The 27,285-nt window shown below is 38.9% G+C and overlaps 2 protein-coding genes and 1 long non-coding RNA gene across 13 annotated transcripts in view; 1 reads left to right on the plus strand and 2 right to left on the minus strand.

The window, feature by feature from the left end:
- Window positions 1–7,892, minus strand: part of RSBN1 (round spermatid basic protein 1) — a 50,996-nt gene extending 43,104 nt beyond the window's left edge. Inside the window, exon 1 of the mRNA XM_050747792.1 lies at window positions 7,046–7,892. Coding sequence (XP_050603749.1) covers window positions 7,046–7,748 — 703 coding nt within the window. The 5' untranslated portion in view covers window positions 7,749–7,892. The remainder of the gene's footprint in view (window positions 1–7,045) is intronic.
- Window positions 7,893–7,937: 45 nt separating this feature from the next.
- Window positions 7,938–27,285, plus strand: part of LOC126930589 (uncharacterized) — a 41,194-nt gene continuing 21,846 nt past the window's right edge. For 3 of the 4 annotated variants that reach the window (XR_007717635.1, XR_007717637.1, XR_007717638.1), the window contains exons 1-3: window positions 7,938–8,115; window positions 9,724–9,826; window positions 10,854–10,909. This is a non-coding gene — a long non-coding RNA (uncharacterized LOC126930589). Of the gene's footprint in view, window positions 8,116–9,723; window positions 9,827–10,692; window positions 10,789–10,853; window positions 10,910–27,285 lie in introns of all 4 variants that reach the window. The other variant, XR_007717636.1, reaches the window with a different exon arrangement.
- PTPN22 (protein tyrosine phosphatase non-receptor type 22) overlaps window positions 9,152–27,285 on the minus strand; it is a 64,030-nt gene continuing 45,896 nt past the window's right edge. For 5 of the 8 annotated variants that reach the window (XM_050747728.1, XM_050747769.1, XM_050747738.1 and 2 more), the window contains 5 exons: window positions 26,367–26,447; window positions 26,009–26,124; window positions 21,949–21,979; window positions 14,905–14,982; window positions 9,152–10,291 (listed from right to left, as the gene is read on the minus strand). In XM_050747728.1, the coding sequence (XP_050603685.1) occupies window positions 10,227–10,291; window positions 14,905–14,982; window positions 21,949–21,979; window positions 26,009–26,124; window positions 26,367–26,447 (371 nt within the window). In that variant the 3' untranslated portion in view covers window positions 9,152–10,226. Of the gene's footprint in view, window positions 10,292–14,904; window positions 14,983–21,948; window positions 21,980–26,008; window positions 26,125–26,366; window positions 26,448–27,285 lie in introns of those variants that run through there. The other 3 variants (XM_050747787.1, XM_050747758.1, XM_050747748.1) reach the window with 2 other exon arrangements.

Here is a 27,285-nt window from a genome sequence, read left to right on the forward strand (position 1 = left end):
TACAGTTGTTGTTCTGATAAATAAGATTATCTGTTTATTTCAATTCCCTTATAATCCCAATAATTTTCCATTTCTAACATCAAAAAGAAGTGCTTCTGGACTTAAAACCCCAGGTTTTTGACATAAGAGAAAATTTCCATTAAATGTCTGGCTCAGGAACACTTACACTCTGTGATAGCAGTTAGGCAAGTGGTCAAGAGTAAAAAAAAAAAAAAAAAAGAGAGAGAAAGGAATGATGACTCACAAGAGCATACATATGAGCAATCCAGTCATGTAGTGATATTGGAGAAGACAGCCTATGGGGGCTGTCCTTCCTTTCCTTTTCAACAAAATATTAAAATCATGAATTTACTAAGAATAATTAAAAAGAAGCATTACTTCTTTTGATGGTTTTTTAAGGAAGTATGTTTGTCCTATTTTTTTTTTTTTTTTTTTTTTGAAACGGAGTCTCACTCTGTCGCCTGGGCTGGAACGCAAGTGGCGCAATCTCAGCTCACTGCAACCTCCCCCTCCCGGGTTCAAGTGATTCTCCTGCCTCAGCCTCCCAAGTAGCTGGGATTACAGGCGCCCGCCACTACGCCCAGCTAATTTTTTGTATTTTTCGTAGAGACAGGGTTTTACCATGTTGGCCAGGCTGGTGTCAAGCTCCTCACCTCATGATTTGCCCACCTTGGCCTGAGATTACAGGTGTGAGCCACCACGCCCGGCCTGTCCTATGTTTTTATGAGCAATAAGAGGGACAGAAAAAAATTAAGATTTCAAAACACATAGGTAACTGCCAGTTTAGTTAGACTCAAGTCTACTGCCTATATGAAATAAAAACATTTAAATATCTCTTTGTTAAATAATCAACCCCAGTGTGCATAGCAGAAAGAGAGGTCAACTGGGCTATGAGTGAAAAAAACTGAGTTCTGTATTCAGCTCTATCACTAACTAAAAAATTTTAAGCATTTCACTTTACCTCTCTGAAAATCACTTTACTTTCTGTTTTGAAGATGAGCAAGTCTACCCTAGCATTTACAGATTAAATTTTTGTTTCAACTGTTTATGAACAACTCCAAATATTTGAGATTGTAATAGTTCATAATTAGTCTCCACATGAACTCCGATTAAATACTGTTGAACTGCTGTGCAGGAAGGAACATGTCTCCTAAGTGAACTCAAGGGTGGCAAACTTCTCTAAAGAGTCAAACAGCAGGCTTTGCAGGTCTTATGGTCTCTGTCTCAATTACTGTATTCTGCTACTGTAGTGCAAAAACTACTATAGACAATATATATGAATGAACAAAGCTATATTCCAATAAAGCTTTATTTCTGGACACAGTTTAAATTTCATAAGATTTCCATGTGCTACAAGGTCGTTACAACTATTTTAAATTGTAAAAACCATTGTTAGGCCAGGCACAGTGGCTCATGCCTGTAATCCCAGCACTTGTGGGAGGCACATCACCTGACGTCAGGAGTTTGGGACCAGCATGGCCAACATGGTGAAACCCCATCTCTACTAAAGTACAAAATTAGCTGGGCATGGTGGTGGGCGCCTGTAATCCCAGCTACTCAGGAGGCTGAGGCATGAGAATCCCATGAACCCAGGAGGTGGAGGTTGCACTGAGCTGAGATCGCACCACTGCACTCCAGCCTGGCACAGAGCGAGACTCTGTCTCAAAAAAAAAAAACAAAAAACAAAAAAAAAACATTGTTACATTACAGATTGTACTGATTTTTGAAAAAAGTGCAAAACCAATTCAATGGAAGATTAATATTTTCAACAAAAGGTGCTAGAGCAACTGGATATCCTTAGGCAAGAAGAAAAAAAAAGGCAACCTAAACCTCACACCTGTACAAAATTAACTCAAATGAATGACAGATTTAAATATAAAAGTTAAAATTATAAAACTTTTAGAAGAAAACAAAGGAGAAAATCTTTGGGATCTAGGACTTGGTATGTTAGATATGATGCCAAAAAAACATGATTCATTAAAGAAAAAAAAAAACTAGTAAATTGGGTATCAACAAAATTTAAAACTTTTGCTCTGTGAAGTATCCCACTGAGAAGGTAGAAAGGACCAGACACAGTGGCTCCTGTCTGTAATCCCAACACTTTGGTAGGCCAAGGTGGGAGGATCACTTGAGCCCAGGAGTTTGAGAGCAGCCTGGACAACACAGAGAGACCCCGTCTCTACCAAAAACAAAAACAAAAAACATTAGCCAGGTGTGGTGGTGCACACGTGTGGTCTCAGTTACTCAGGAGGTTGAGATGGGAGGATCACTTGAACCCCAGAGGTTGAGGCCAGAGTGAGCCATGATCACATCACTGAGCTCCAGCGTGGGTAACAGAGTGAGACCCTCCCCAAAAAAACAAAAACAAACAGGCTGGGCGTGGTGGCTCATGCCTATAATCCCAGCACTTTGGGAGACCAAAGCAGGCGGATCACCTGAGGTCAGGAGTTCAAGACCAGCCTGACCAACATGGCAAAACCCCGTCTCTACTAAAAAATACAAAAAGTAGCCGGGCACAGTGGCAGAGGCCTGTAATCACAGCTAGTCGAGAGGCTGACAGACGAGAATTGCCTGAACCCAGGAGGTGGAGGTTGCAGTGGGCCAGGATCATGCTACTGCACTCCAGCCTGGGCGACAAAGTGAGAATCCATCTCAAAAAATAATAATAATAATAAAAACCAAAATGACAAAAAAAAAACAACAAGCAAACAAACAAAAAGGAGGGAAAGACAAGCAACAGACTGGGAGAAAATATGTGCAAAACATACAAAGAAGCCGCACCTGTTATCTGCAAAAAATTATCAAAACCCAACAATAAAAAAATGTACAATTCAAGGGCCAGGCGCAGTGGCTCACACCTGTAATCCCAGCACTTTGGGAGGCTGAGGCGAGTGGATCGCCTGAGGTCTGGAGTTCAAGACCAGCCTGGCCAACACAATGAAACCCCGTTTCTACTAAAAATATAAAAAAGTAGCTGGGCGTAGTGGCGGGCACCTGTAATCCCAGCGACTCAGGAGGCTGAGGCAGGAGAATCACTTGAACCCAGGCGGCAGAGGTTGCAGTGAGCCAAGATTGCCATTGCTCTCCAGCCTGGGCAACAAGAGCAAAATTCTGTCTCCAAAAAAAAAATATATATACACACACACACACACACACACACACAATTCAATTAGAAAATAGGCAAAAGGTATAAAGAGACATTTTACTGACCAGGATATATAGATGGCAAATTATGATATGAAAAGATGTGTAATATCACTAGCCATTTGGGAAATGCAAATTAACATCATGATGATATATCACTACACATCTATTAAAATTGCTAAAAATAGTGACAATACCAGATACTGGCAAGAATGTGGAGAAACTGGATTTCTCTTACATCGCTGACAGGAATGTAAAATGGTACAGACACTCCAGAAAATAATTTGGCAATATTTTAAAAAACAAACAAAATAAATAAACATATACAGTCATCCTTGGTATCCACGGAGGACTGGTTCCAGAGCCTCCCAGGGCACCAAAATCTAAGACGATCAAGTCCTTCATATAAAATGGCATAATAATTGCTTATAACCTATGCACATCCTCCCCTATATTTTAAATCATCTCCAGATTATTTATACCTAATACAATGTAAATGCTATATAAATAATTGTTATACTGTATTGTTTAGGGAACAGTGACAAGAAAAAAAAATCTGTACAAGTCCAGTACAGACAATTTTTTTTGAAAATATTTTCAATCCCAGGTTGGCTGAATCCAGGGATGTGGAACCCATGGATACAGAGGGCTAACTGTATTTGCCATACGACCAAAGAAATGAAAAGTTACATGCACACAAAAACCTGAACATCAATTTTCATAGAAGCTTTATCTATAATAGCTCAAAACTAGAAATAATCAAAATGTCCTTTCTTATAGGGGAATGATTCAATAGGTGAACCATGGTACAGCCACAGCATGGAACACTATTCATCAATGAAAAAGAGGGATGGATCTCAGGGACATCATGCTGAGTGAAAAAGGGCAATCTCCAAAGATTACATACTGTATGATTCAACTTATATAATAGTCTCAAAATGACAAAATTACAGAAATGAAAAACAGGTTAGTGGTTGCCAGGGGACAGGGACGATAGAGAGATAGAGGGAGTGCCTAAGTTTGTAAAGGGTTTGTGGTGGTGGAATAGTTCTGTATCTTGATTGTAGTGGTGGTTACACTAATGTACATATGATAAAATAGCATATAACTACATATACATTGTTCCAATGTCAATTTCCTGGTGTTGGCATTATACAATAGTTACGTAAGATGTAGCTACTGAGGGAAACCGGTAAAAGGTAAGAACTCGAGTATGTTTGCAATTTCCTGTCAATCATTAATTATCTCAAAAAAAAAAGTTAAAATAGTTTCCAAAAATCTGAGGATAAGCGAAGGAAAGACATAGCTTTGCAAGTAACAAGAATCTGCCCACTCTCCTTATTAATCTTAGAGTTGTTTTAAGGACCATGCATAATAAAATAATAAAGGCCAGTTTTAACTAAGTGCCTACCATGAGCCAGGCACTGTTGTAAGTACTTTGACACAATGCCCTATTTAATCCATACAAGGTCCTTATAAATGATACCACAATCCCATTTTACAGACAGGAAAAGTGCGGTTGAGAGAGGGTAAAGCAATTTGTTCAGGTTCACACAGTAAGAGAGTCATGATTTAAACTCAGATTAATACCAGAGGCATGCCTCCTGCATACCACTGTAACAACAAACATGTTCACAGGACAAGAAAGGTATCAGTCCAACTATGTGCAAAACCCTGGATTAAACAAAGTTAAATCAGTTTATTTTCTGTAGGGTTTTCAAAACTTTTAAAATGCCAGTTTGCCAGTTCATATTACATATGTAGAAGGCTACAGTATACAGTTTTTCTCAAATGTATTTGACCAAAAAACTCTTTTTCACCCAAAATATAGTTTGGGTATATAATCCAACAATCTCTCAGTCAAAAGTTAAAATGTTTAAATGGACTTATCTTAACCCACTTCTCTTCTTCACATATTGGCAAACTACAGATATTTAGAGTGGTGTTGTCCAATGTGGTAGCCACTAGCCATATGTGACTAATTATAAATTAATTAGAATTAAATAAGATCAAAATTTCAGTTCCTCAATCATGCCACATTTCAAGTCTGTTCAGGAACCACATATGGCTACCATATTGGTCAGCACAAATACAGAAAATTTCCATCATCTGAGAAAGTTCTATCAGTCAGCATTGGGTCAGAAGCGTGTTTTTTAAAGAACGTGGGGCCTGTGTAATCTTCAGAGAAGCAGATTGTGAATTATTACATATGCTATTGCCACTATCCCCCATAAAACAGGGCCAGGTCAGGGATCCTTGATGATATAAAGCCACTGTAATGTCAAAGCACAGGGAAAAGGTAAACAAAGGAGTGGAAAAAATGAATAGCAGGAAGAGAAAGCAACATCATGAGGCCTGGAGATGAAGCTCGAAGCAGGATTCAGGAGTCTGGTTTCTACTCCCTGTTATGTCAATAATTCATCTTTTTAAAAAATATTTAAATTTTTTGTACTTGGTGCGAATTAACTGTGATTTGATTAAGCAGGCCTCTTTACTACTTTGGGCCTCAGTTTCCTTTTCTACAATACAAATTTAAGCCAGAGGATCACTGATTCCCTCTAGTTCTGTACAGTTAACACACACACACACACACACACACACGAAATGAGAAAGTAAGGAATAAAGGTAAAAATGAAAAGAGAGCAAGATCATTGCATATTGGTGGTGAAAACTGGCAATTCTGTCATCTTGCCACAAGTTCTACTGCCAAGGATAAGATTTGGATGCCACCAAATGAATAAAAATTTAATGCTATTCAATAAATACTTATTGACCAATTATTTGCAATGAACTACACTATTTGGAAATAGCACCACCAAAAAAAATGATTAGCCTTAAGACTCAATACGTGGAAAGAATGCAAGACTCACAAAACTTTAGGTTGAAAGATCGGTTAATTAACACGTAATAACCTAACTGGCCCAGTACTAAGAAACAAAGAAGTATTTTAAATCTCCCTGAGGAAAAACAACTAGCAAATTATATAAAATAATATATAAAGTACAAACATATGGCATAATCAAAAGCATCATATTTGTTCCACAAAGAATATAAATAAATGCTACAGGTACTTGGGAACAGGAAGACATCAGTTTTGGCCAATCTAATTTTTCTAGAACCCACATTTAATTGGATACTCTGACATTTTCTAGTTAAATATTCTTGAGGGCTATTGGAATTAACAGATTCACAAATTGTACCAGAGAGAATCAAATGCAACTGGAATTCCAGCCTCTACTATCTACTGCACAAATTCCCACTTTTCAGAGGCACTGTTGGTCCTATTTCCTAGTATCAAAGGGTAGAGAAAACTTCCACACGACTATTCTAAGAATTTAAATGGATAATATGAAAACTTTAAAATGATTTTTATCTCTAGATTAAAAAGAACCAAGATTAATTGCGTGTGATATTTTATCTTGCAGAAGCTAAGTCAACCAGTGAGTCGTGTAACCTTTATATGAATTCCCTTCTGAAAGACTGGAACCATACCCCTGACTATTCTGGCGCAAGGGAGAGCGGATACTAAAGCTTTCCAGCAAGCAAAACAAGGAGAAGGGATTTTAGCAACATGTCTTTTCTTTGGAAAGGCATTTTTTTAGTACCCCACCTACTAATCTAACGCGGCGCGGAAACCCTGCAGAATTTGAAAACAAATGCTGAGGTTCCGGGGGACTGGCAAAGGGATTAGTAACTGACAGCTCGGCCTCGGAGCGAGAAGCCTCAAGTAGTTAGATCAAACCGTGTCAACGATCTGAAATCCAGGGTCCACCCCAGTGAGCTTAGGGAAGTAGAGCAGCAGAAGGTAAGCAGGGGTTTGGCGTCTTTCAGTCCTAAAGATGCAGGATATCGGAACTGAGAGAGACCTAGAACCCAAGTCGGGCAGTTTGCCTGCTCTCACCTCTCTTGGGGGCTTTGATCAGAGGCACCCCTCCAGTCCTCTCGCCGTTTTCCTGCTTGTCCTTGTGCTTGAGATCCGTTCCGCAGGAGCTGGGGTCACCATCGGAGCCGCGGTGGTGATGGTGCTTGTGCCGCTCCTTGTGGCCCTTATGCTTGGGCCCGGCCGCGCTCACCGTCAGAGGCGAGAAGGTGAAGAGGGCCGAGGTGCTTGGGGCCGGGAGAGGGGCAGCGACAGCGGGCCCGGCGGGTGCCAGCGAAGGTGGCGGCGGAGGCGGCAGGAGAAGAGGCTCAACAGGGCCTGGGACAGTTGGGGCTGCATTCGTTGGCGGCAGCGGCCCAGGATGTTGGCGGCTGCGACGCCGCCGGTGAGGGGGAGCGAGAGAGGGCTCCTGGCTCGGCCGTCCCCGCTTCTCCTGAGACCCCCCACTGCTAGATCGGCGCTGCCGTTTCACTCCCCGCGGGGAGACCCCAGCAGGAGGTTTCTCCTTCCCCTCTTTGTCCGGCTCCTCCTGCGCCGCCACCGCCCGTACTACGCGCACCGCTCCGACCTGCGCAGCCATTTCACCCACAAACACACATTTAAATGGCCCGACCGCCCCCCCGTCCGCGCATCGCGCAAGCGCCGCCCGCGCACTGCCCGCTGGGCATTGGAGTCTCTCCTCCGCCCTCCACTTGTCGGCTGTTCTTCGTCCAGAGATGAACATGCCGGAAGCGGCCGTTCCCAGCTTTTCTCCGCAGGCCTCTCCAACCGAGCTTCTATTGTAAAGCACAGTGTGCCGCGCAAAGCATTATGGGAGCTGTAGTTCCGCCGGGCCCCGCGCCGCGTCCCCGGCTCTGAGTGGAGGAGCGGAAAGGGAGCGTGCGCGGAGTCACGCTTCTGGCTGCGACGCAACCGCCGCTGGGCGGTGAGTTGCCGCCAACCGCCCTAACGGCCGAAACAATGTTAATGGCTTTTAGAGTCTGGCGGCGCGTTCCCATTAGCATCTTCCTATGACCCTTCCTCGTTTACACGGAGGAGGTGGTCTCCACAGTGACTTTTAAATTTAATATTTCTCTCATAACCTTTTTCAGGTAAAAAAATCTTCATCCTTTAAACTTTTACGGGGGATGAAATGAAGGTGAAAAGAAGATTTAGTAATATGTAAAATAAGGGTGGTTTTGCTGTAAAAATATGATAGGGCCGCAATTCAGAAATGTTTTCAAGCATCTGGGGCATTGCTATGGTTACAACTACAGGCCTACGAAGTCAGGTCCGAGAACTGCTTGGTGTCCTGGTGGGGGCGGCCCCTCCTTGCCATCGGGCCACATCCCCGCTAATGCCTGGAAGAGTCTAGCATTTATTTTTAATATATCCCTACAGTTAAGAAAAATTGTAGATGGAAAACCATGTTTAAGATTTTTTGTAATTTTTTTTCCAAATCTTAAGGATAAGGTTGCATAAATTTGAAAAGTGTGCCTACCAGAGAACACACCACAAATCGTCACTGTTCACTACGGATAGCTGCTGCTCAGAAATTCATTTAGAATTTCATCCTCGCTTTAGCTTTTACCTGGGGTTCTTTTAGGTATTTATTTAGAGACGGGTGGGGCGGGGCTCTGTGTCTTAGGCCGGCAATCCCAGAGCTTAGGCCGAGGCAGGAGGATCGCGTGAGGCCAGGAGTTCGAGATCAGCCTGGGTAACAGTGAGACTCTGTCCCTACAAAAATATTTTTTAAATTATCTGGGTGTTGTGGCACGCGCCTGTAGTCCCAGCTACTCGGGAGGCTAAGGTGGGAGGAGTGGTCGCGCCACTGCACTCTGGCCTGGGTGACAGATCCAGACCCTGACTCTTAAAAAAAAGAAGAGAGAGAGAGACAAGGTCTTGCTCTATTGACCAAGCTGGCCTCCAACTCCTGGGCTCAAGGACTGAGTAGCTTGGTCTACAGGTGCACTCATGGCGCCCTAGGTGACTCATAGTTACCTAGGATTCTTTTAATATATTTGTTTCTTGTTAAAGACATTTGGAAGTAATTGATTACAATGATATATATACTCAGCAGATAAAATTACTGTGGTTTGATTTCACTAGTTTCTGGAGAAGTATTACCTAAACACTACTGCAATGAAGTCAGTTTAAAAACAACAAAGTTTATTGATTATCTATTGGATACATTGTACTACAACAGACAGCTAATAATATTTCATTCAGTTTGCCCTACTGAATGAAAGATACTGAAGAACAAATGATGTTTAAACAATACTACGTGTTTCCAAAAGTTATAAATAAAGTTATTTAAATAAAAATATTTTTAATGCATTAGGGGAAGTCAGGTGGATTCTTTGTAAAACACAATTACCCACCAATTTATTCACTACATAAAATTAGAGTTGAAATAGATTTTCTTATGGCAGATCCATATTCATATAGAAATTCATTTTAAACTAGTATTTCTGATGGTCAGATAAAAATTGCACATGAGCTGAAAGATCCTGTATAAACATATACAATTTGTATCTATTGCTACCAAAAGATAGCTATTATATTTCATTGATTACTTTTCTAGAATTGGTAATTTAATGACTTTGATTAAAACTTATCAGTAATGCAGTTGAACTCCTTTGTTGTTATATTCAAATAATTGTCATTATTTGCACATTTTATTTTTGTAAATATAATTTCTCATTTTCTTAATATTCCAGTTTTCCACAATATTTGGGAAGATTTACAAGGTATACTTCATTTAGGCAAAAATAACTTAGGGAATAGTCATTGTCAAGAGCAATTTGTATTGCAACCCACAAGGTAAGTTCCTTTTTTAACTTTTTATAGTACATTCTGGTAATGTAGAAATTAGTTGAGATCCAAATCTTACAAACCTTTTGAAGTTTACGTTTATGTAAAAAAGTAAAAGAAAATAAAAAATAACTGGCAAAAATGAAAAATCCATTCTAAAAGTGTTTCTCATATAGCATTCTCTACATAAGCTCAAGTGACAAACTTTTATTTGCAGTTTTCAACTCAATGTAAATGATATGAAAATGCAAAACTTACATTTTGCTTTTCTTTTAAAAGCTATTAACACATTAGCATATCTTCATATTTGATATTATGCATATAGAGCACTTATTTTAGCTAGCAGTATTCCAGTAGTTTTATTTGCAGGTGTACTTGCAGCCCATATGCTTACAAATCTGGAGTTTTATTAGATATTCCAAGTTGGTGGTGGATTCCTTGGTCCTTTGGGTTTTGAAAAACGGTTTGCAAAACCTGGGAACAAAAATGAAGTTGAATGAAAAAGATGTTTTAAGTACAGAAATGAATACTTGGATTTTAGAGTATAATATATGCAAATACATGGTCTTTTTTTTTAAGTTTAGGCAGCATCTTGACCAATTTAGTAATAGATTATAAAAGGATTATAGTAATATAAAGTTTAAATGATAACAGAATACTAATAACACTTTAAATTTGAAGAGCATTTACAAATTTAATAATGGTAATAATAGAATGTAGGACCCTGGTTATATATAGCCTTTGATAATTTAGTATATAATATCATTTATCTATGACTTTTTGTCATCCACTCCTTCCCATTAAATGAAGCTGGGAAATTTTAATTTCACAAAAATATAGCACCGTTACTTATAATATTATTGCATTACATCTAGATATACTTCTATGTCAGTCCAGAAATCCTTCAATTTACTAAGAGATTATGTTTGAAAAGCTTAGAAAAAAATAAACAATTCTGAAAAACGAAGTAGGTAAGTAATCATTATTATTTATCTTTCTTCTTCAAACTTGTTCCCCCTACCCTACCCCAAAAAAGGAGGATGAGAAAATTTTTCACAACTAATGAAGGCTATTTCTGGATGTTTTCAAAAGGTATGCAGGTTGATGATGTTGGTTCTTTATCATTTCAGCAACATATGACTTTATGACTTTTCTTTGATGGTAATGTCTTTTTGTTTGTTTGTTTTTTGTTTGAGACGGAGTCTTGCTCTGTTGCCCACGTTGGAGTGCAGTGGCACGATCTCGGCTCACTGCAACCTCCGCCTCCTGGGTTCAAGCGATTCTCCTGCCTCAGCCTCCCGAGTAGCCGGAATTACAGGTGCCAGCCAACATGCCTGCCTAATTTTTGTATTTTTAGTAGAGATGGGGTTTCACCCTGTTGGCCAGGCTGGTCTCAAACTCCTGACCACCTTGGCCTCCCAAAGTGCTAGGATTACAGGTGTGAGCCACTAAGCCAGGCCTAATGGCAGTGTATTTTTCAGTTATCTTACACTTAGCAACTTTAGAAACTTACAGTGAGAAATGAAAGGTTCGAAGTATAGAGGAATAATAAAATGGAAAACTCAAAGATATTCCTAAACCTTTAATTTCATCATCATACAAGTTGTACTGTCTACCTTAAAAAACTGATGTAAAGATCAAATGAGATATTTGTGTAAAAAGCGAATGGGATGAGGTGCAGTGGCTCACGCCTTTGAGTAATCCCACAGGTTTGGAGGCCAAGGCAGGTGGATTGCTTGAGCCCAGGAGTTCAAGACCAGCCTGGGCAACATAGTGAAACCCTGTCTCTACAAAAAAATACAAAAAGAAATTAGCTGGGCATGGTGGCTTGCACCTGTGGTCCCAGATACTCAGGAGGCTGAGGTGGGCAAATCATTTGAGCTCAGGGAGGTCAAGGCTGCAGAGGGAAAGAAAAAAAAAAAAGAATTACAAAAACAAAAACGCACAGCATCCAGCACAATGCCTGGCACATAGTAAGTACTCAAATGTTGCTCAGGCCAGTCATGTTGGCTCACACCTATATTCCCAGCACTTTTGGAGGTGAGTATGGAAGATAGCTTGAGGCCAGGAATTCAAGCACATGGTAACTACTCAAATGTTGCTTAAATTTCAACCCAGAAGCCAGGCATGGTGGCTCACACCTGTAATCCCAGCACTTTGGGAGGCCAAGGTGAGTGGATCACGTAAGGGCAGGAGTTCAAGACTAGCCTGGCCAACATGGTGAAACCTTGTCTCTACTAAAAATACAAAAATTAGCTGGGCATGGTGACGAGTGCCTGTAATGCCAGCTACTCGGAAGGCTGAGGCAGAAGAATCGCTTGAACCCAGGAGGCCAAGGTTGCAGTGAGCCGATATCGTGCCACTGCACTCCAGCCTGGGTGATAGAGCGAGGCTCCATCTCATTTAAAAAAAAAAAAAGAAAGAAAAAGAAAATTTCCAACCTAGAAAACTATGCCAGAACTGGAAGAGAAGAAGAGTAGGGAAGGGGAAAGAAAATTCAAGAAAAAAAAGCACATTCAAATTTCTTAATGGTGGTGATTAAAAAAATTGGTGGAGGGGACGCACAGCCTAGTTGATGTACATTTTACTCTTCCCAGTGGTAAGAAAGAAGATGGAAGGAATACTTTTGGTTAAAATGTTTCACACACAATAGTCAGAATCATCCTGTCAGTACAGATCACTTGATTGTAACCCAAGTGGACTAGGAATAGAGATATGGATATATATTAGTACTGAGTACCTAAAATTTTAGGAATACCTATATTCAATCTCTTTCTCTGGTCAATTCTCAGTAGTTTAAAACAGTTTCGAGCTACCTTTTTTTGCATGTGGGCCAATTCAGGGAAAATAAACCTGAATCACAAATTTTTTTCATTCCGATTTAAGTACTTTTTTGAGTAACATGCACTTAAATTGATATTGCCTTAAAAAAGTAAGTGCTGATGTTTTGGGTTTTTTTTTTCCAAGACAGGGTCTTGCACTGTCACCCAGGCTAGAGTGCAGTGGCGTGATCATGGCTCACTGCAGCCTCAACCTTCAGGGCTCAAGTGACCCTCCCACCTCAGCCTCCTGAGTAGCTGGGACTACAGGCACATGCCACCATGCCTGGCTAGTTTAAAAAAAAATTTGTAGAGACAGAGTCTCACTGTGTTGCTTAGACTGGTCTCAAACTCCTGGCCCCAAGCAATCCTCCCTCCTCAGCCTCCCAAAGTGCTAGAATTACAGGCATGAAAGTGCTGCTTTTTAAGTAGGTAAAATGTTCAAATCTAGGCATATTTGAGAGGAAGCAGCATGGAGGCAGCTCTCTAATATTTTATCCTCATATTAGATTATATAGACTGTTGTTAAGCTAGGTAGGCCTAGAGTTACTCAAGTTGTATCACTGATTTAGAGTAAAGAAGGAAGCAGAGAACATTTATGTTCCGGGCAAAGTAGGGAGCTTTTTTCTTTTTCTTTTTTCCTTTTTTTTTTTTTTTTTTTTTAAATGAGATTGTCTCACTGTGTTACCCAGACTGGTCTTCAACTCCTGGGCTCAAGGGACCCTCACCTCAACCTCCCAAAGTGCTGGGATTATAGGCATGAACCACCATGCCTGGCTTGCTTTTTTTGTAGTTTTTACAATATTCTATGTGAATGTTTTAGCTAAGTGATTTCGTGTAAATCATAACTTATTTTTTAAATTATAACTTTTTTTTTTTTTTGAGATGGAGTCTCATTCTGTCGCCAGCATGGAGTGCAGTGGCGCGATCTCAGCTCACTGCAACCTCCGACTCCCTGGTTCAAGCAATTCTCCTGCCTCTGCCTCCCAAGTAGCTGGGATTACAGGCATGTGCTACCATGCCCTGCTAATTTTTGTATTTTTAGTAGAGACAGGGTTTCACCATGTTGGCCAAGATGGTCTTGATCTCCTGTCCTCATGATCCACCCGCCTCGCCCTCCCAAAGTGCTGGGATTACAGGTGTGAATCACCCCTCCCAGCCTAAATTATAACTTTTTAAACCTTAGAGTTAATGAAATCCAAACAAAATTTTATGGCAAAAAAGACAGATCCAGAGATTTTAGTTAAACATTTTGTGAAGATGACACAGGGACTCTAACTTAGGCGTGGCAGATATTGCTCCCCATCCACCAATATCCTCTTTGCTTCTTCCTCAAATAGAATTGTATGTAGGCAGTTTTTTCTGTCTGCCCAGCAATATTACATTTCCCAGTCTCTTTTGCAGCTTAATTATAGCACATGTCTGAGTTCTCTTCAAGGGAATATGAGCTGATATGATCTGGCCATTTCCGGGCCAGTGCCTTTGTAGAGTAAGAAGAGGAGGCCACACCTCCACTTTTTCCTCTTTTCTTGCCACTTACAGTCTGGATGTGGCAGCAACCTAATTTTGATTGTGTAAGTAAGGACAATACCATTAAGCGACAGTTCTCAAAGTGTGATTCAGGGACTCCTGGAGGCCTCACACTCTTTCAGGGGGTTGATTAATAATAATGTTTAGTAGTAATAGCCTACTACTAATTGCTATTCTTCTTACAAAAAATTATACCTGATACTACTTTAAATAGTATCATAAATATGTATCACACAGAATAATAGAATGCTTAGAATAATATAAAATTATCATTTTAAGTTTATAGCTTAACTTAGGGGGAATTGGGTAAGCAAACCTTAAAACTGTCAGAATTGTGCTTCATTTCCTACTATTAAATTAGTTATATGAGACTAAATAGTGGCAACTGCTATTCTTTTTATCATACTTGTATGTTTTTCATAAATTTGCTTTAGATATGAACTGGAATATCACAGCATCTCAATTTCTTCATTTGGATAGTCATATTTATTTACTACATGCCAACACAATCATTTGGTTACCTAGCTTTATTTTCCACATATACTAGATAATTTAGTTCTGTGTGAGATGTTAAGAGGTAGTTAAGGTTAAAAATAAAAAGATAAATTGCATGGAAAAGAATATAAACATAAGGACCTATACGTGCAACCTAAAATCATATTTAAAGTTGTATCTGTTATACTGTAAATGAGTAATTTAGGTAATTTGTTTAACTCTTCAGTAAAATGACACACATACCAAAATTCAGAAATGAGCTGGAGTTATTTGACTGAACAGATTCTGTAGGCTTGTTTGGTGGGCAAGAATTACAGATACCTAGAATTAAAAGAAAAAATATAAGGGAAAGACTAAAGACAGACTCAGATGACTGTTGATCAGATCACATATAATTGTTAAGAGTAATTAATAATCCCAAATAAACATATCACTGTCGAATGTTAACAAAATGTAGGTGCTTACAAATGGGTTGACACTATAATATTCTCATTTGTATTTTTGGTATTTTCTTAAAAGGTTTCTTTTCTTTGCAAACAGATTGTATAGTAAAGCCCAACACTAAAGGTAATTGCCATAGAAATAAGATCCAATATATCATGAATCAGCATGGTTTTTTTCTTTTTTTTTTTTGAAATTCACATTTTGGCTTTGGACTTCATATAACTTTTTCCTCTGACCACTCTTAGTACATTTTTACATCATTTGTTCTCCACAATAATTCATCCATGACAAGTCTTATTTTTATTATATAATCCTCTATGCTGGAATCTCTTTTTTTATTCCACTTTCCAGCCTGATTTTTTTCTAATTTAGGCCCATAACCGGGCACGGTGACTCACGCCTGTAATTCCAATACTTTGGGAGGCTGAGGCAGGCAGATAACTTGAGGCCAGGAGTTCAAGACCAGCCAGGCCAACATGATGAAACCCTACTAAAAATACAGAAAAAATTAGCCAGGCGTGGTGTTGCACGTCTGTAATCCCAGCTACTTGGGAGGCTGAGAAACAAGAATTGATCCAACCTGGGAGGCAGAGGGATGCGGTGAGCCCAGACTGCGCCACTGCAATCCAGACTGGGTGGCAGAGCAAGACCCTGTCTCAAAAAAACATGATTTGATTATTATTTAGGCCAATAATCTCCCAAAAGCATTGTTATGCTGCTTTGTTTTGCTATTTTAGTTACTTATAGGTATAAGTTACTTATAGGTCATATATTTACATTGATATATTCATGTATCAGTTTCTGCAGTTTTGAAAATAGTCCCTTAAAAACTTTGTCCACATTTTGCACATTCTATCTTGGCAACGGAAAAAGATAATTTCAGGCTTGTATAACTTTCTAACAAATTGCATATAAATGGGAAGAATATTGGTAAGCATTTTTGTTGTTGTTTTCAACATTTTCAGAATGCACTGTGTGAACTGCATATGTGTTTTTGCACATGCATACCTCATACTAGGATTCTAGAAACACCTTCCTTTTCGAGGAGGTACCTGAGTAGGAATCACTAGAATACATACTGAATTTCAATCAGATCCAGTTAAAACACATATTTATTTTATACTTACTATATTACTATAGTAAGCATAATTATTATACTTAATATATTAAAATAGTTAAAGTATAAGTATAAAATACTATTCATATTTAAATACTTACTATGTGCTAAGCATTGCTCTAGGCACTGAAGATAGAGACATGAATAGAAAGTGAGTAAAGGTAAGGAAGTTCAGGAGACATCAGTAATCTCTATACTGCATAGAGCTGAAAGTTATATACATCCTTCAGAAAGAAAACAAAATTGTCTCAAAGGAGAATATTGGTTGTTTACAAAGGAGGCACAGATTCCACACATATATATCAGAGGAAACTGCTATTTTGTTATATTTTAAAAATCATGGTTTTTTTGTTTTTGTTTTTGTTTTTTTTGAGACAGAGTCTCACTCTATCACCCAGGCTGGAGTGCATTGGCACGATCTCAGCATACCGCAACCAGCGCCTCCCGGATTCAAGCAGTTCTCCTGCCTCAGCCTCCCAAGTAGCTGGGACTACAGGTGCATGTCAACATGCTTGGCTAAATTTTTTGTATTTTTAGTAGAGACGGGGTTTCATCATGTTGGCCAGGCTGGTCTCGAACTCCTGACCTCATAATCTGCCCACCTTGGCCTCCCAAAGTGCTAGGAATACAGGCGTGAGCCACTGCGCCTGGCCTATTATGGATATATTTATGCTGCCTGCCTAACCTTCATTCCCACTTCTAATAATAGAACTTGAATTTTCCTTTAGGAAACTACCCCTCCCCAATTTTCAGTTCCCATGCTTCCAGTAGAGCTGATTGTACCTTTAGATTAAGGAAATGACCTATAACTAAGGCTGATTTTCAGTTAGTATATTGGCATGGTCACACCAGATGTATAGGTCTGACCTCATTCCTGATTGGACAGTGTACACATGTAATAAGTGTTAAATATTAGGGTATGACACTATCCTGCCTAATCAGAACATTGACTATACTGGCAATAATTGGTTCAGGGATGTGCAAACGAACCAAGTCAAGACAATCAGACCCAATTGGCACTAGTCATCACAGTGTGGCTTGAAAACTAATAAAGAGTTATTTTTTTTCCATCATAAGCCTGAACTCACATGATAAAAACCTGCCTATGAATGAGTTAACACAGAGTGAGACTAAGCTGAGAGACATGAAATGAGAGATTAGGTTCTGATTACATCATTTGGACCATTGTTACAAGCCAGTAAATTCCCCTTTTCTGCTTAAGTCAGCTTAAGTTAGGTTTTCTGTCACTTGTAACTAAAGGATTTCTGAGCAATTAAAGTTTCCCACCAAAAGTTAGCATCAAGCATCACAGTTGACAGCTTCCACTCTTGTCACTCTATAATTCATTCATGATCGTTTTATACTTTTCTGTGAAGCATGTTTAAAAATAAAAATAAATAGGAAACAGAGCATGTAACATCTCTACCTAAAACCCTTTTATGGCTTCCCATTACACTTAGAATAAACTAAACTACTTACCATGCATGACCCATAAGAATCTAACTGCTCCTCTCTGATCTTTCCAGTCTCGCCTTATTCATGTCTCCTCTTTACTTACTACCCTGCAACTAAGATGGCTTCCCTTTGAGTTTCTACAATACACCAAACTCTCATACCTCAGAGATTTTGTTCCCTCTATCTGAAATACTCTTCTTTGGACCCTTTGGCTGGCTGGCTGCTCCTTCATGTTTCGGGTTCAATTTTCACTTCCTTAAAAAGGGTTTCTTGGGCTGGGCGCAGTGGCTCATTCCTGTAACCCCAGCACTTTAGGAGGTGGAGGTAGGTGGATCATGAGGTCAGAAAATCAAGACCATCCTGGCCAACACGGTGAAACCCCATCTCTACTAAAAATACAAAAATTAGCCGAGCATGGTGGCGCACCCCTGTAGTCCCAGCACTCGGGAAGCTGAGGCAGGAGAATCACTTGAACCTGGGAGGGGGAGGTCGCAGTGAGGCGAGATCGCGCCATTGCACTCCAGACTGGATAACAGAGCTAGACTCCATCTTAAAAAAAAAGGTGGGGGGGGGGGTTTGCCGGGAGCGGTGGCTCACGCCTGTAATCCCAGCACTTTGGGAGACCGAGGCGGGCGGATCACGAAGTCAGAGATCGAGACCACGGTGAAACCCCGTCTCTACTAAAAATACAAAAAATTAGCCCGGCGTTGTGGCGGGCGCCTGTAGTCCCAGCTACTTGGGAGGCTGAGGCAGGAGAATGGCGTGAACCTGAGAGGCGGAGCTTGCAGTGAGCCGAGATCGCCCCACTGCACTCCAGCCTGGGCGACAGAGCAAGACTCCGTCTCAGAAAAAAAAAAAGGGGAGGGTTTCTTGGACTCCATTCTAAAGTGGATCCCCTTTGTTACCCTCTCCTAGTTACCCTTTTGTTTTCCTTCATAGCATTTGTCATGTGTTACTATGTACATATTTGTGAATATGGTCAACCAAATTTTGTTTAATGTTGTTTGTTTAATGATGGAATCCCTCACCAAACTTACATTCCACAAAGCAGAGCCCATATCTGTTCTGTTCACCATCATATACCAAGTGCCTTACAGAATGCCTGAAATATAGTAGACACTCAACAAATACTCATTGAATGAATGAATGAATGACACTAGGCTTAGATTCTACCTTAAAATAACAGATGAAGAATCCTAATTTCATTAAAAGTAGGACCAACTTTACGGACCAGTGGGAGATCCAGGCTACCAGGAGAACACATGGAATTCCAGAATCATGAACCATCTGGAAGGGGCTGAGGACACATATGAAGTACAGTCTAAAGCTTCAGGATCAGTTTTGGGAGCCAGATGTTCTTCATTTACAGGCAAAAGACCAGAGGATCAAGGAAACTGAAAAATACAGCACAGCCTAGATCCAGAGAATTAACTGGGAGCTCTTAGAAATAAGACTCAATCAATTAGAGACTTAAATGTTAGACCTAAAACCATAAAAACCCTAGAAGAAAACCTAGGTAATACCATTCAGGACATAGGCATGGGCAAGGACTTCATGTCTAAAACACCAAAAGCAATGGCAACAAAAGCCAAAATTGACAAATGGTATCTAATTAAACTAAAGAGCTTCTGCACAGCAAAAGAAACTACCATCAGAGTGAACAGGCAACCTACAGAATGGGAGAAAATTTTTGCAATCTACTCATCTGACAAAGGGCTAACATCCAGAACCTATAAAGAACTCAATCAAATTTACAAGAGAAAACAACCCCATCAAAAAGTGGGCAAAGGATATGAATAGACACTTCTCAAAAGAAGACATTCATACAGCCAACAGACAAATGAAAAAATGCTCATCACTCGCCATCAGAGAAATGCAGATCTAAACCACAATGAGATACCATATCACACCAGTTAGAATGGCAATCATTAAAAAATCAGGAAACAACAGGTGCTGGAGAGGATGTGGAGAAATAGGAACACTTTTACACTGTCGGTGGGACTGTAAACTAGTTCAACCATTGTGGAAAACAGTGTGGCGATTCCTCAAGGATCTACAACTAGAAATACCATTTGACCCAGCCATCCCATTACTGGGGATATATCCAAAGGATTATAAGTCATGCTGCTATAAAGACACATTCACACGTATGTTTATTGCGGCACTATTCACAATAGCAAAGACTTGGAATCAACCCAAATGCCCATCAGTGACATACTGGATTAAGAAAATGTGGCACATATACACCATGGAATACTATGCAGCCATAAAGAAGGATGAGTTCATGTCCTTTGTAGGGACATGGATGCAGCTGGAAACCATCATTCTCAGCAAACTATCGCAAGAACAGAAAACCAAATACCGCGTGTTCTCACTCATAGATGGGAATTGAACAATGAGATCACTTGGACACAAGAAGGGAAGCATCACACACTGGGTGGTATTGTGGGGAAGGGGTAGGGGGAGGGATAGCATTAGGAGATATACCTAATGTAAATGATGAGTTAATGGGTGCAGCGCACCAACATGGCACATGTATATACATGTAACAAACCTGCACGTTGTGCACATGTACCCTAGAACTTAAAGTATAATTTTAAAAATGTAATAAATAAATAAATAGTATAATTATTGGGACAAGAAAAACATGAACTTGGTTTTTAAATTTAAAAAAAAAAAAAAGAAAGAAGACTCAATCTCTGAAAGTTCCACCATATCTTCAAAGTTGTGCCAACCTAAATCTACCTGAAGTTTCTGTTTCTTGTTTGATATTCTAGGCAGAGTTAGAGCTAGAGAAAGAAAACTATTTTCTGAGTTAGGCTGATCAAACCAATCTTTGGTTGACCATTTAAGTCACTCATTTCTTTGCACTTGGCTGTTTTATTTCCCCTGTTTCCTACCATAATTTCCATTTGAAATGTTTAAATTCTCTTTTGACTCTCTTTAGGAGAAAAGGTACATTTTCCAACTATACTTCAGCCATCATGAGTTCATGTCAGATATCAGCTATGATGGCAATGATATCAAACTAGCTCAAGAACCTGGAGCTTTTGGGTAGGGAGATAGAATGAAAACCCAAAAGGAAACCTTCTTTCTTAGACTATACCTGAAATCCGATTTTCTCAGTGCTTTTTGTCTCTCCCTATAATACTAGTATAATGTCAAATAACTGGTCTTTCACCGATTAACCAAATGGATCAAAAAAATTTTTAAGTATATCACCATGGTTCTTTTTTTTTTTTTTTTTGAGACAGAGTCTTGCTCTGTTGCCCAGGCTGGAGTGCAGTGGCATGATCTTGGCTCACTGCAACCTCCGCCTCCCAGGTTCAAGCAATTCTCCTGCCTCAGCTTCCCGAGGAGCTGGGACTATAGGCACACGCCACCATACCTGGCTAATTTTTGTATTTTTTAGTAGAGACGGGGTTTCACTATGTTGGCCAGGCTGGTCTTGAACTCCTGACGTGGTGATCCACCTGCCTTGGCCTCCCAAAGTGCTAGGATTGCAGGTGTGAGCCACCACACCCGGCCATCACCATGTTTTTTATATTTTCTATTTGTAAATAAGATTTCTAAGATAATTTTCCACAGTTTCAGGACTCAACGGATTTTATTTTCATTACAATATAGCAAAAATAGTAAGCAACAGACTTTTATTGCTACTAATACTTGGTAAAAATGGAAATGTGTCAATGTTTTGCTTATTTCATGAAGTCAACACATTTGTTTCACAATATGGTTTGCTGTGACTATTTTCAAAGAAAATACATCTGAGGTTAGACTGCTAGAAATTTTAAGTAACCCAATTGTATGACAGCATCTCAGGATGGGTAGAAAGTACCAAACATTGGCCAGGTGCAGTGGCTTACACCTGTAATCCCAGCACTTTGGGAGGCCAAGGCAGGAGGATCACTTGAGCCCAGGAGTTCAAGACCAAGCTGGGCAATATGGTGAAACCCCGTCTCTACTATTAAAAATAAATTTTAAAATATATTTAAATTTTTTTAAAATGCCATTGTACTAATTATTATTCTTATGTATTAAACAGAAGACTTATCGCCTACTCCCTGCCCAATATTAGCATCGTGAAGCCTAGCAAAAACAAACAAACAAAAGAAAAAAGAGGCCTATGGGTGATTGTTCTGATTCATAGGACTTTAGGGAGGCTCTGTTTAGGAATAATTTTGTTAATCTTTTCACAATATTGGTTGGTTATATGAAGAAAAATTACAATATTGAGAAAATGATCTTTTTAAACATAAGTACCAACTTACTCTTTTTCATGTTTCGCAAAATTTTCAAACTCTACAAAAGCAAAGAAAAGGAAAATGTTAGGTTTTTTCCTGTGAAATTTGAAATACTTTAATCAAGTAGAAATATAGACTTAAGTGAAAAGAATTAATTTCCTTAAAAATAGCCGTGAAAATGTACAAAGTTGTTTTTCCATCTTGCCATTTTTAATTCAGTGCACAACCTGTACTTGATTTTATCTTGCTATTTTTATCACCCATGCAAGTATCACACTACGTGTTTTGAAATAATATTATCAGAGGCTGAGCGCAGTGGCTCACACTTGTAATCCTGGTGCTTCGGGAGGCCAAGGCAGGAGGATTGTTTGAGCTCAGGAGCTCAGGACCATCTTGGGCAACATAGCAAGACCCCGTATCTCTACAAAAAGTAAAAAAAAATATTAGCCGAGTGTGGTAGCAGCTACTGGGGAGGCTGAGGCAGGAAGTCCGCTTGATCCCAGGAGTTTAAGGTTACAGTGAGCTCTGATACCACCACTGCTTTCCAGCCTGGGCGACAGAGTGAAAACATGTCTTTTATGAAAGATTAATAAATTTTGTTGTTGTTGTTGTTGAGATGGAGTCTTGCTCTGTCACCCAGGCTGGAGTGCAGTAGTGTGATCTCAGCTCACTGCAACCTCCGCCTCCCGGGTTCAAGCGATTCTTCTGCCTCAGCCTCCTGAGTAGCTGGGACTACAGGCACGTGCCACCATGCCTGGCTAATTTTTTGTATTTTTAGTAGAGACGGGGGTTCACCATATTGGGCAAGCTGGTCTCGTGATCCACCTGCCTTGGCCTTCCAAAGTGCAGGGATTACAGGCGTGAGCCACTGCGCCCAGCCAGTAAATTGTTTTTTTAAATTATGCTATCAGAATATTGACAGGGAGCGGTGGGGTGCTGGCAAGGTGGCTCATGCCTGTAATTCCAGCACTTTGGGAGGCTCAGGTGGGAGGATCCCTTGAGGCCAGGAGGTTCAAGACCAGACTGGGCAACATGGTGAGACCCCATCTCTACCAAAAATTTTAAAAAGCCAGGCATGGTGATGCAGACCTGTGTTCCCAGCCACTCGGAAGGCTGATGCAGGAGGATCACTTGAGCCCAGGAGGTCAAGGCTGCAGTCAGCCATATTTATGCCACTGTACTCTAGTGTGGGCAACAGAGCAAGACCCTGTCTGAAACAGAAAGAGAGAGGGAGAGAGAGGAAGGGAAGGGAAGGGAGAAGGGAAAGGAAGGGACTCAGAGGGGTAGAGGGGATGAAATTCCCACTTCTCTCCTTTATTAGGACCATTTCAGAACCCACAGTGGCTTCTGAATATATCCATGATACACAGCCATTTTCATTCTAGCCAAGAATTTTTGCCAGTCATATTCTATATTCAATTTACTAAGGCCCCCTTCCATACTGTTAGCCATACTTCCTTCCCTCACTTTTATGGTGGTGTCTCTAATTAATCTCTTCAAGGAACCTACCCAAATTTCTTCTTTACTCCACATTTCTTCAGCATGTATGTTTTTAATCTGCTTCATGGCATTTTATTCTTCTTGATAATTTTCATGTTCCTCAAAGGTGTTCTGTTCCAGCAGATTAACTATACTATTTTCAAGGACAAATAGTTATCCTTTATGACTTTTCTATTTTCCTAACACCGAACAGAAATGTGCTCTTCCTTGGAATAGATATTTAATAAATTCTTAATTTGTAACATTTTTAGTTATTTTTTTAAAAATAGATGATTTATTTACAAGTCAGGAAATCCTAGTAAAAATGCTCCCATCCTTGTCTTCAATCTACTCAGTTTCTAATGTTCCTCCTGTAGATAACCACTGTTAGTTTTTCATCCTCTATAGTTAGTATCCTTCCAGAGTTACTTATGAATATATAAATACACATATGTATCATATTCCTCTTTTTAAGTAAAAGTTAATAAATTATATATAAATATATTGAGAAAGTCCTAATTCTTTTTTAGCTGCACAGTATTCCATTTGTATGGATATAACATGATTTATGATTTATTTAATCAGTTCCCCTAACAATTAACACTATTAATTATGTTGTTTCCAGTCATCTGCTCTTACAGATAATGCTGCAATGAATACTTGGTATACATGTTATTTCATGTATATGCAAGCACATTTGTAGGATAAATTTCACTTCTAGTGAAATTGTTGAGTAAAGGATACATGCATTTGTAATTTTGATATTTCTAAATTGCCCTTCATAGAAGTTGTAGCAGGCTGGGTACAGTGGCTCACACCTGTAATTCCAGCATTTTGGGAGGCCAAGGCAGGAGGATTGCTTGAGTCCAGAAGTTGGCAACATAGGGAGACCCCATCTCTAATTTTTAAAAAAAAATTTTAAAAGGAAGTTGTACCACTTGACATTCTCACCAACAACATTGAGTGTGCTTATTTCCCCATAGTCTTCCTAACAGAGAATGCAATCAAACTTTTGGAATTTACCATTCTGATAGATGAAAAGCCATATGTCATTGTGGTTTTAATTTATAATTTTTTCATTATGAATGAGATTGAACATATCAAATGTTTAAAGGGCATACCACGCTCATTTATTTTCTTCAAACCATCTGATCCCATATTTTTGCCCATTTTTATTTGGGGGTTATTTTCCATGAATTTCTAACAGTTCCTTGTATATTAGAGTAATAACCCCTTTGGCTGTGGTGCCAGTTGCAGATTTTTTTTCCTCCAATTTGTTCTTTGTTTTTAGATTTTTAAGGTGATTGTTTTGCCATGCATAAATTTTCTCTTTTATTTAGCTGAATTTATCTATCTCTTTTCTTATGGCCTCTGGATTTTGAGTCATAGTTATAAAGGTCATTCACACTCCCAGGTTATAAAAGACTCTTTCCAGGTTTTTTTTAGGTTTTTGTTTTTTTTAATATTTTCATCTTTTAGCCATTTAGAATTTATCCTGGTATAGATATAAGGAATAGACCCTGCTTTTTTTCAGGTGGTTATCTATTTGATCCAACAACAGTTATTAAACCATCCATCTTTATCCCCTGATTTTGAGATACCACCTTCATTATATACTAAATTTCTACATATATTTGGATCTATTTCAGAACTTTCCCTTTTACTCTGCTGGTATATGTTTCTTTTTATACACTAATATCATGCCATTTTATTTTTACATTTATATTTTTGAGATGACATCTCACTCTGTCACCCAGGCTGGAGTGCAGTGGTGCAGTCTCTGCAGCCTCCACCTTCCAGGCTCAACCAATCCTCCCACCTCAGCCTCCTGAGTAGCTGGGACCACAGGCGCACACCACTATGCCCAGCTAATTTTTTGTATTTTTGATAGAGACGGGGTTTTGCCATGTTGCCCAGGCTAGTCTTGAATCCTGAGCTCAAGTGATCCGCCCGCCTTGGCCTCCCAAAGGCTGGGACTTACCATATTTGAATATCTGCTAAGGTGACTCGTTTATTGCTTTTCTTTTTATTTATTTTTATCTTTAAAAATTATTTTAGAAAGACATTTATCTGAACTATTTTTATTTATTATTTATTTGCAGGTTTCTGACTATTCTTGCTTCCCCCTACTCCCATATGAACTTTGAAATCAGTTTATATAGTTGCAGAAATAAACAAGTTGGTAGTTTCATTGGGCATCTTTTACATTTATAAATCAACCTTAGAGAGAAGTGGATTCTTTTTTCTTCATTTCTTTTTATTTTTATTTTTTAATTTTTATTTTAGGTTCACAGGTACGTGTGCCAGTTTGTTATATAGGTAAACTGTGTGTCACAAGGGTTTGCTGTACAGATAATTTTGTCACCCAGGTAATAAGCATAGTACCCAATAGGTATTTTTTCTGGTCCTCTGTCTCTGAAAAATGAATCTTTAAGTTGTATTTTTTCTTCTTTTTGGTTTCCTTCTATTAATTTTGATTGTTATAATATCAACAATTAGTTTTAGTAAAGATATTTAATCTAATTTTCCATCTCAATGCTGGGGAGGGGGGAAACTTGCAGTAAGAGAAAGCTTCTGGCATGTTTCCCAAAACTCTTATCTTCTTTACCTTACTCCGTGTGAAACTTTTTCCAGGAGTCTTCAGTGTCTGTTTTGAAGATGTTGAATTTTCCATGGTGTCAGGACAGCTAGTAGAATATGTTTCTATAGATTGGGCCTGCATACCTTAAAAAAAAAAAAAGGAGAAAAACATGTTTCATTGCATACCTTCTTAAGCCTTCATGTTACATATAGTAAATTATTAGCTTGGCTTTTTTAGGCATTATTTTGACTATATGTTATGGGCTTTTAAAATGTTTTCTTTTGTGTAATCATTTTTGTACCTTTTCATTTAGGTCCTACTTTATTGTTAATCTTTTAACATTTTCATTTTTATGATTTTTTTGAGAGAAAGTACTACCACTTACAATCTTCATCGGCAAGAAAGAAGGACTCTAGAGTTCTTTCTGGGAGAGGAGGTGGGGGAGAAGAACGATCTTGATGTAGTTCTGTGATAAGAAAGTATATAACAAACCAGAGAAATCCATCAATTAAAAGTCATAAGTCAACACCCTTTTCTCTTTGTATAATTTTTTAATCAATGAATCTTAACCAAAAATCACCAAATAAAATATTATCTGAAAAATGACTGGAGCCTCAAGAACTTTGTTTTTCTGCCTCATTAGCCAGTGAGCCTATGATTCATCAAAAATATATAGCTCACTTCCGAAGTATTCTCCCAAAGACACTGAAGCCACATATAATCAAGCTTCTAGATCTAACAACCATTTTGCATGAAATATTTGGGATAGAGGAACATGTTAAATAAAACCATCATGATACAATTAGCCAAATCTAGAATGTTAAGCAGTCTTTTAAGAAAAATGACTGACTCTTTTCAACAAATAAATGGTGTGAAAAGCATAGAAAGGAGAACTGTTATATATTTAAAAAGAAAATACAAAAAAAGAAGGGAGAACTGTTACAGATTTCAAAAGACAGATTTAAGAAGACAAACATGTAAACCAAATGCAATGTTTAGATTTTGTTTGAATCCATATTTGAATAAACCAACTGTAAAAAGATATTTTTGAGACAATTGAAAACTGAACAGTCTGGATATTAGTTACTATTAAGGAATTATTATTAGCTTTATTGGTGTGATAATGGTATCATGGTAGGTTTTAAATGTGTTTGAAATTTTCCATGATGAAGATGTTCAATAATGGACATATTTTCCCATGATGTAAATTTCTAAAGATACAGATGGTATTCTACTGACATAAGCATCTCATTGTATGGTGCTGAGTATTATTATATTAATTCCTTTTGAAAATGAAAATGCAG

This window comes from Macaca thibetana, chromosome 1 (genome assembly GCF_024542745.1).
Source record: "Macaca thibetana thibetana isolate TM-01 chromosome 1, ASM2454274v1, whole genome shotgun sequence".
NCBI lineage: Eukaryota > Metazoa > Chordata > Mammalia > Primates > Cercopithecidae > Macaca > Macaca thibetana.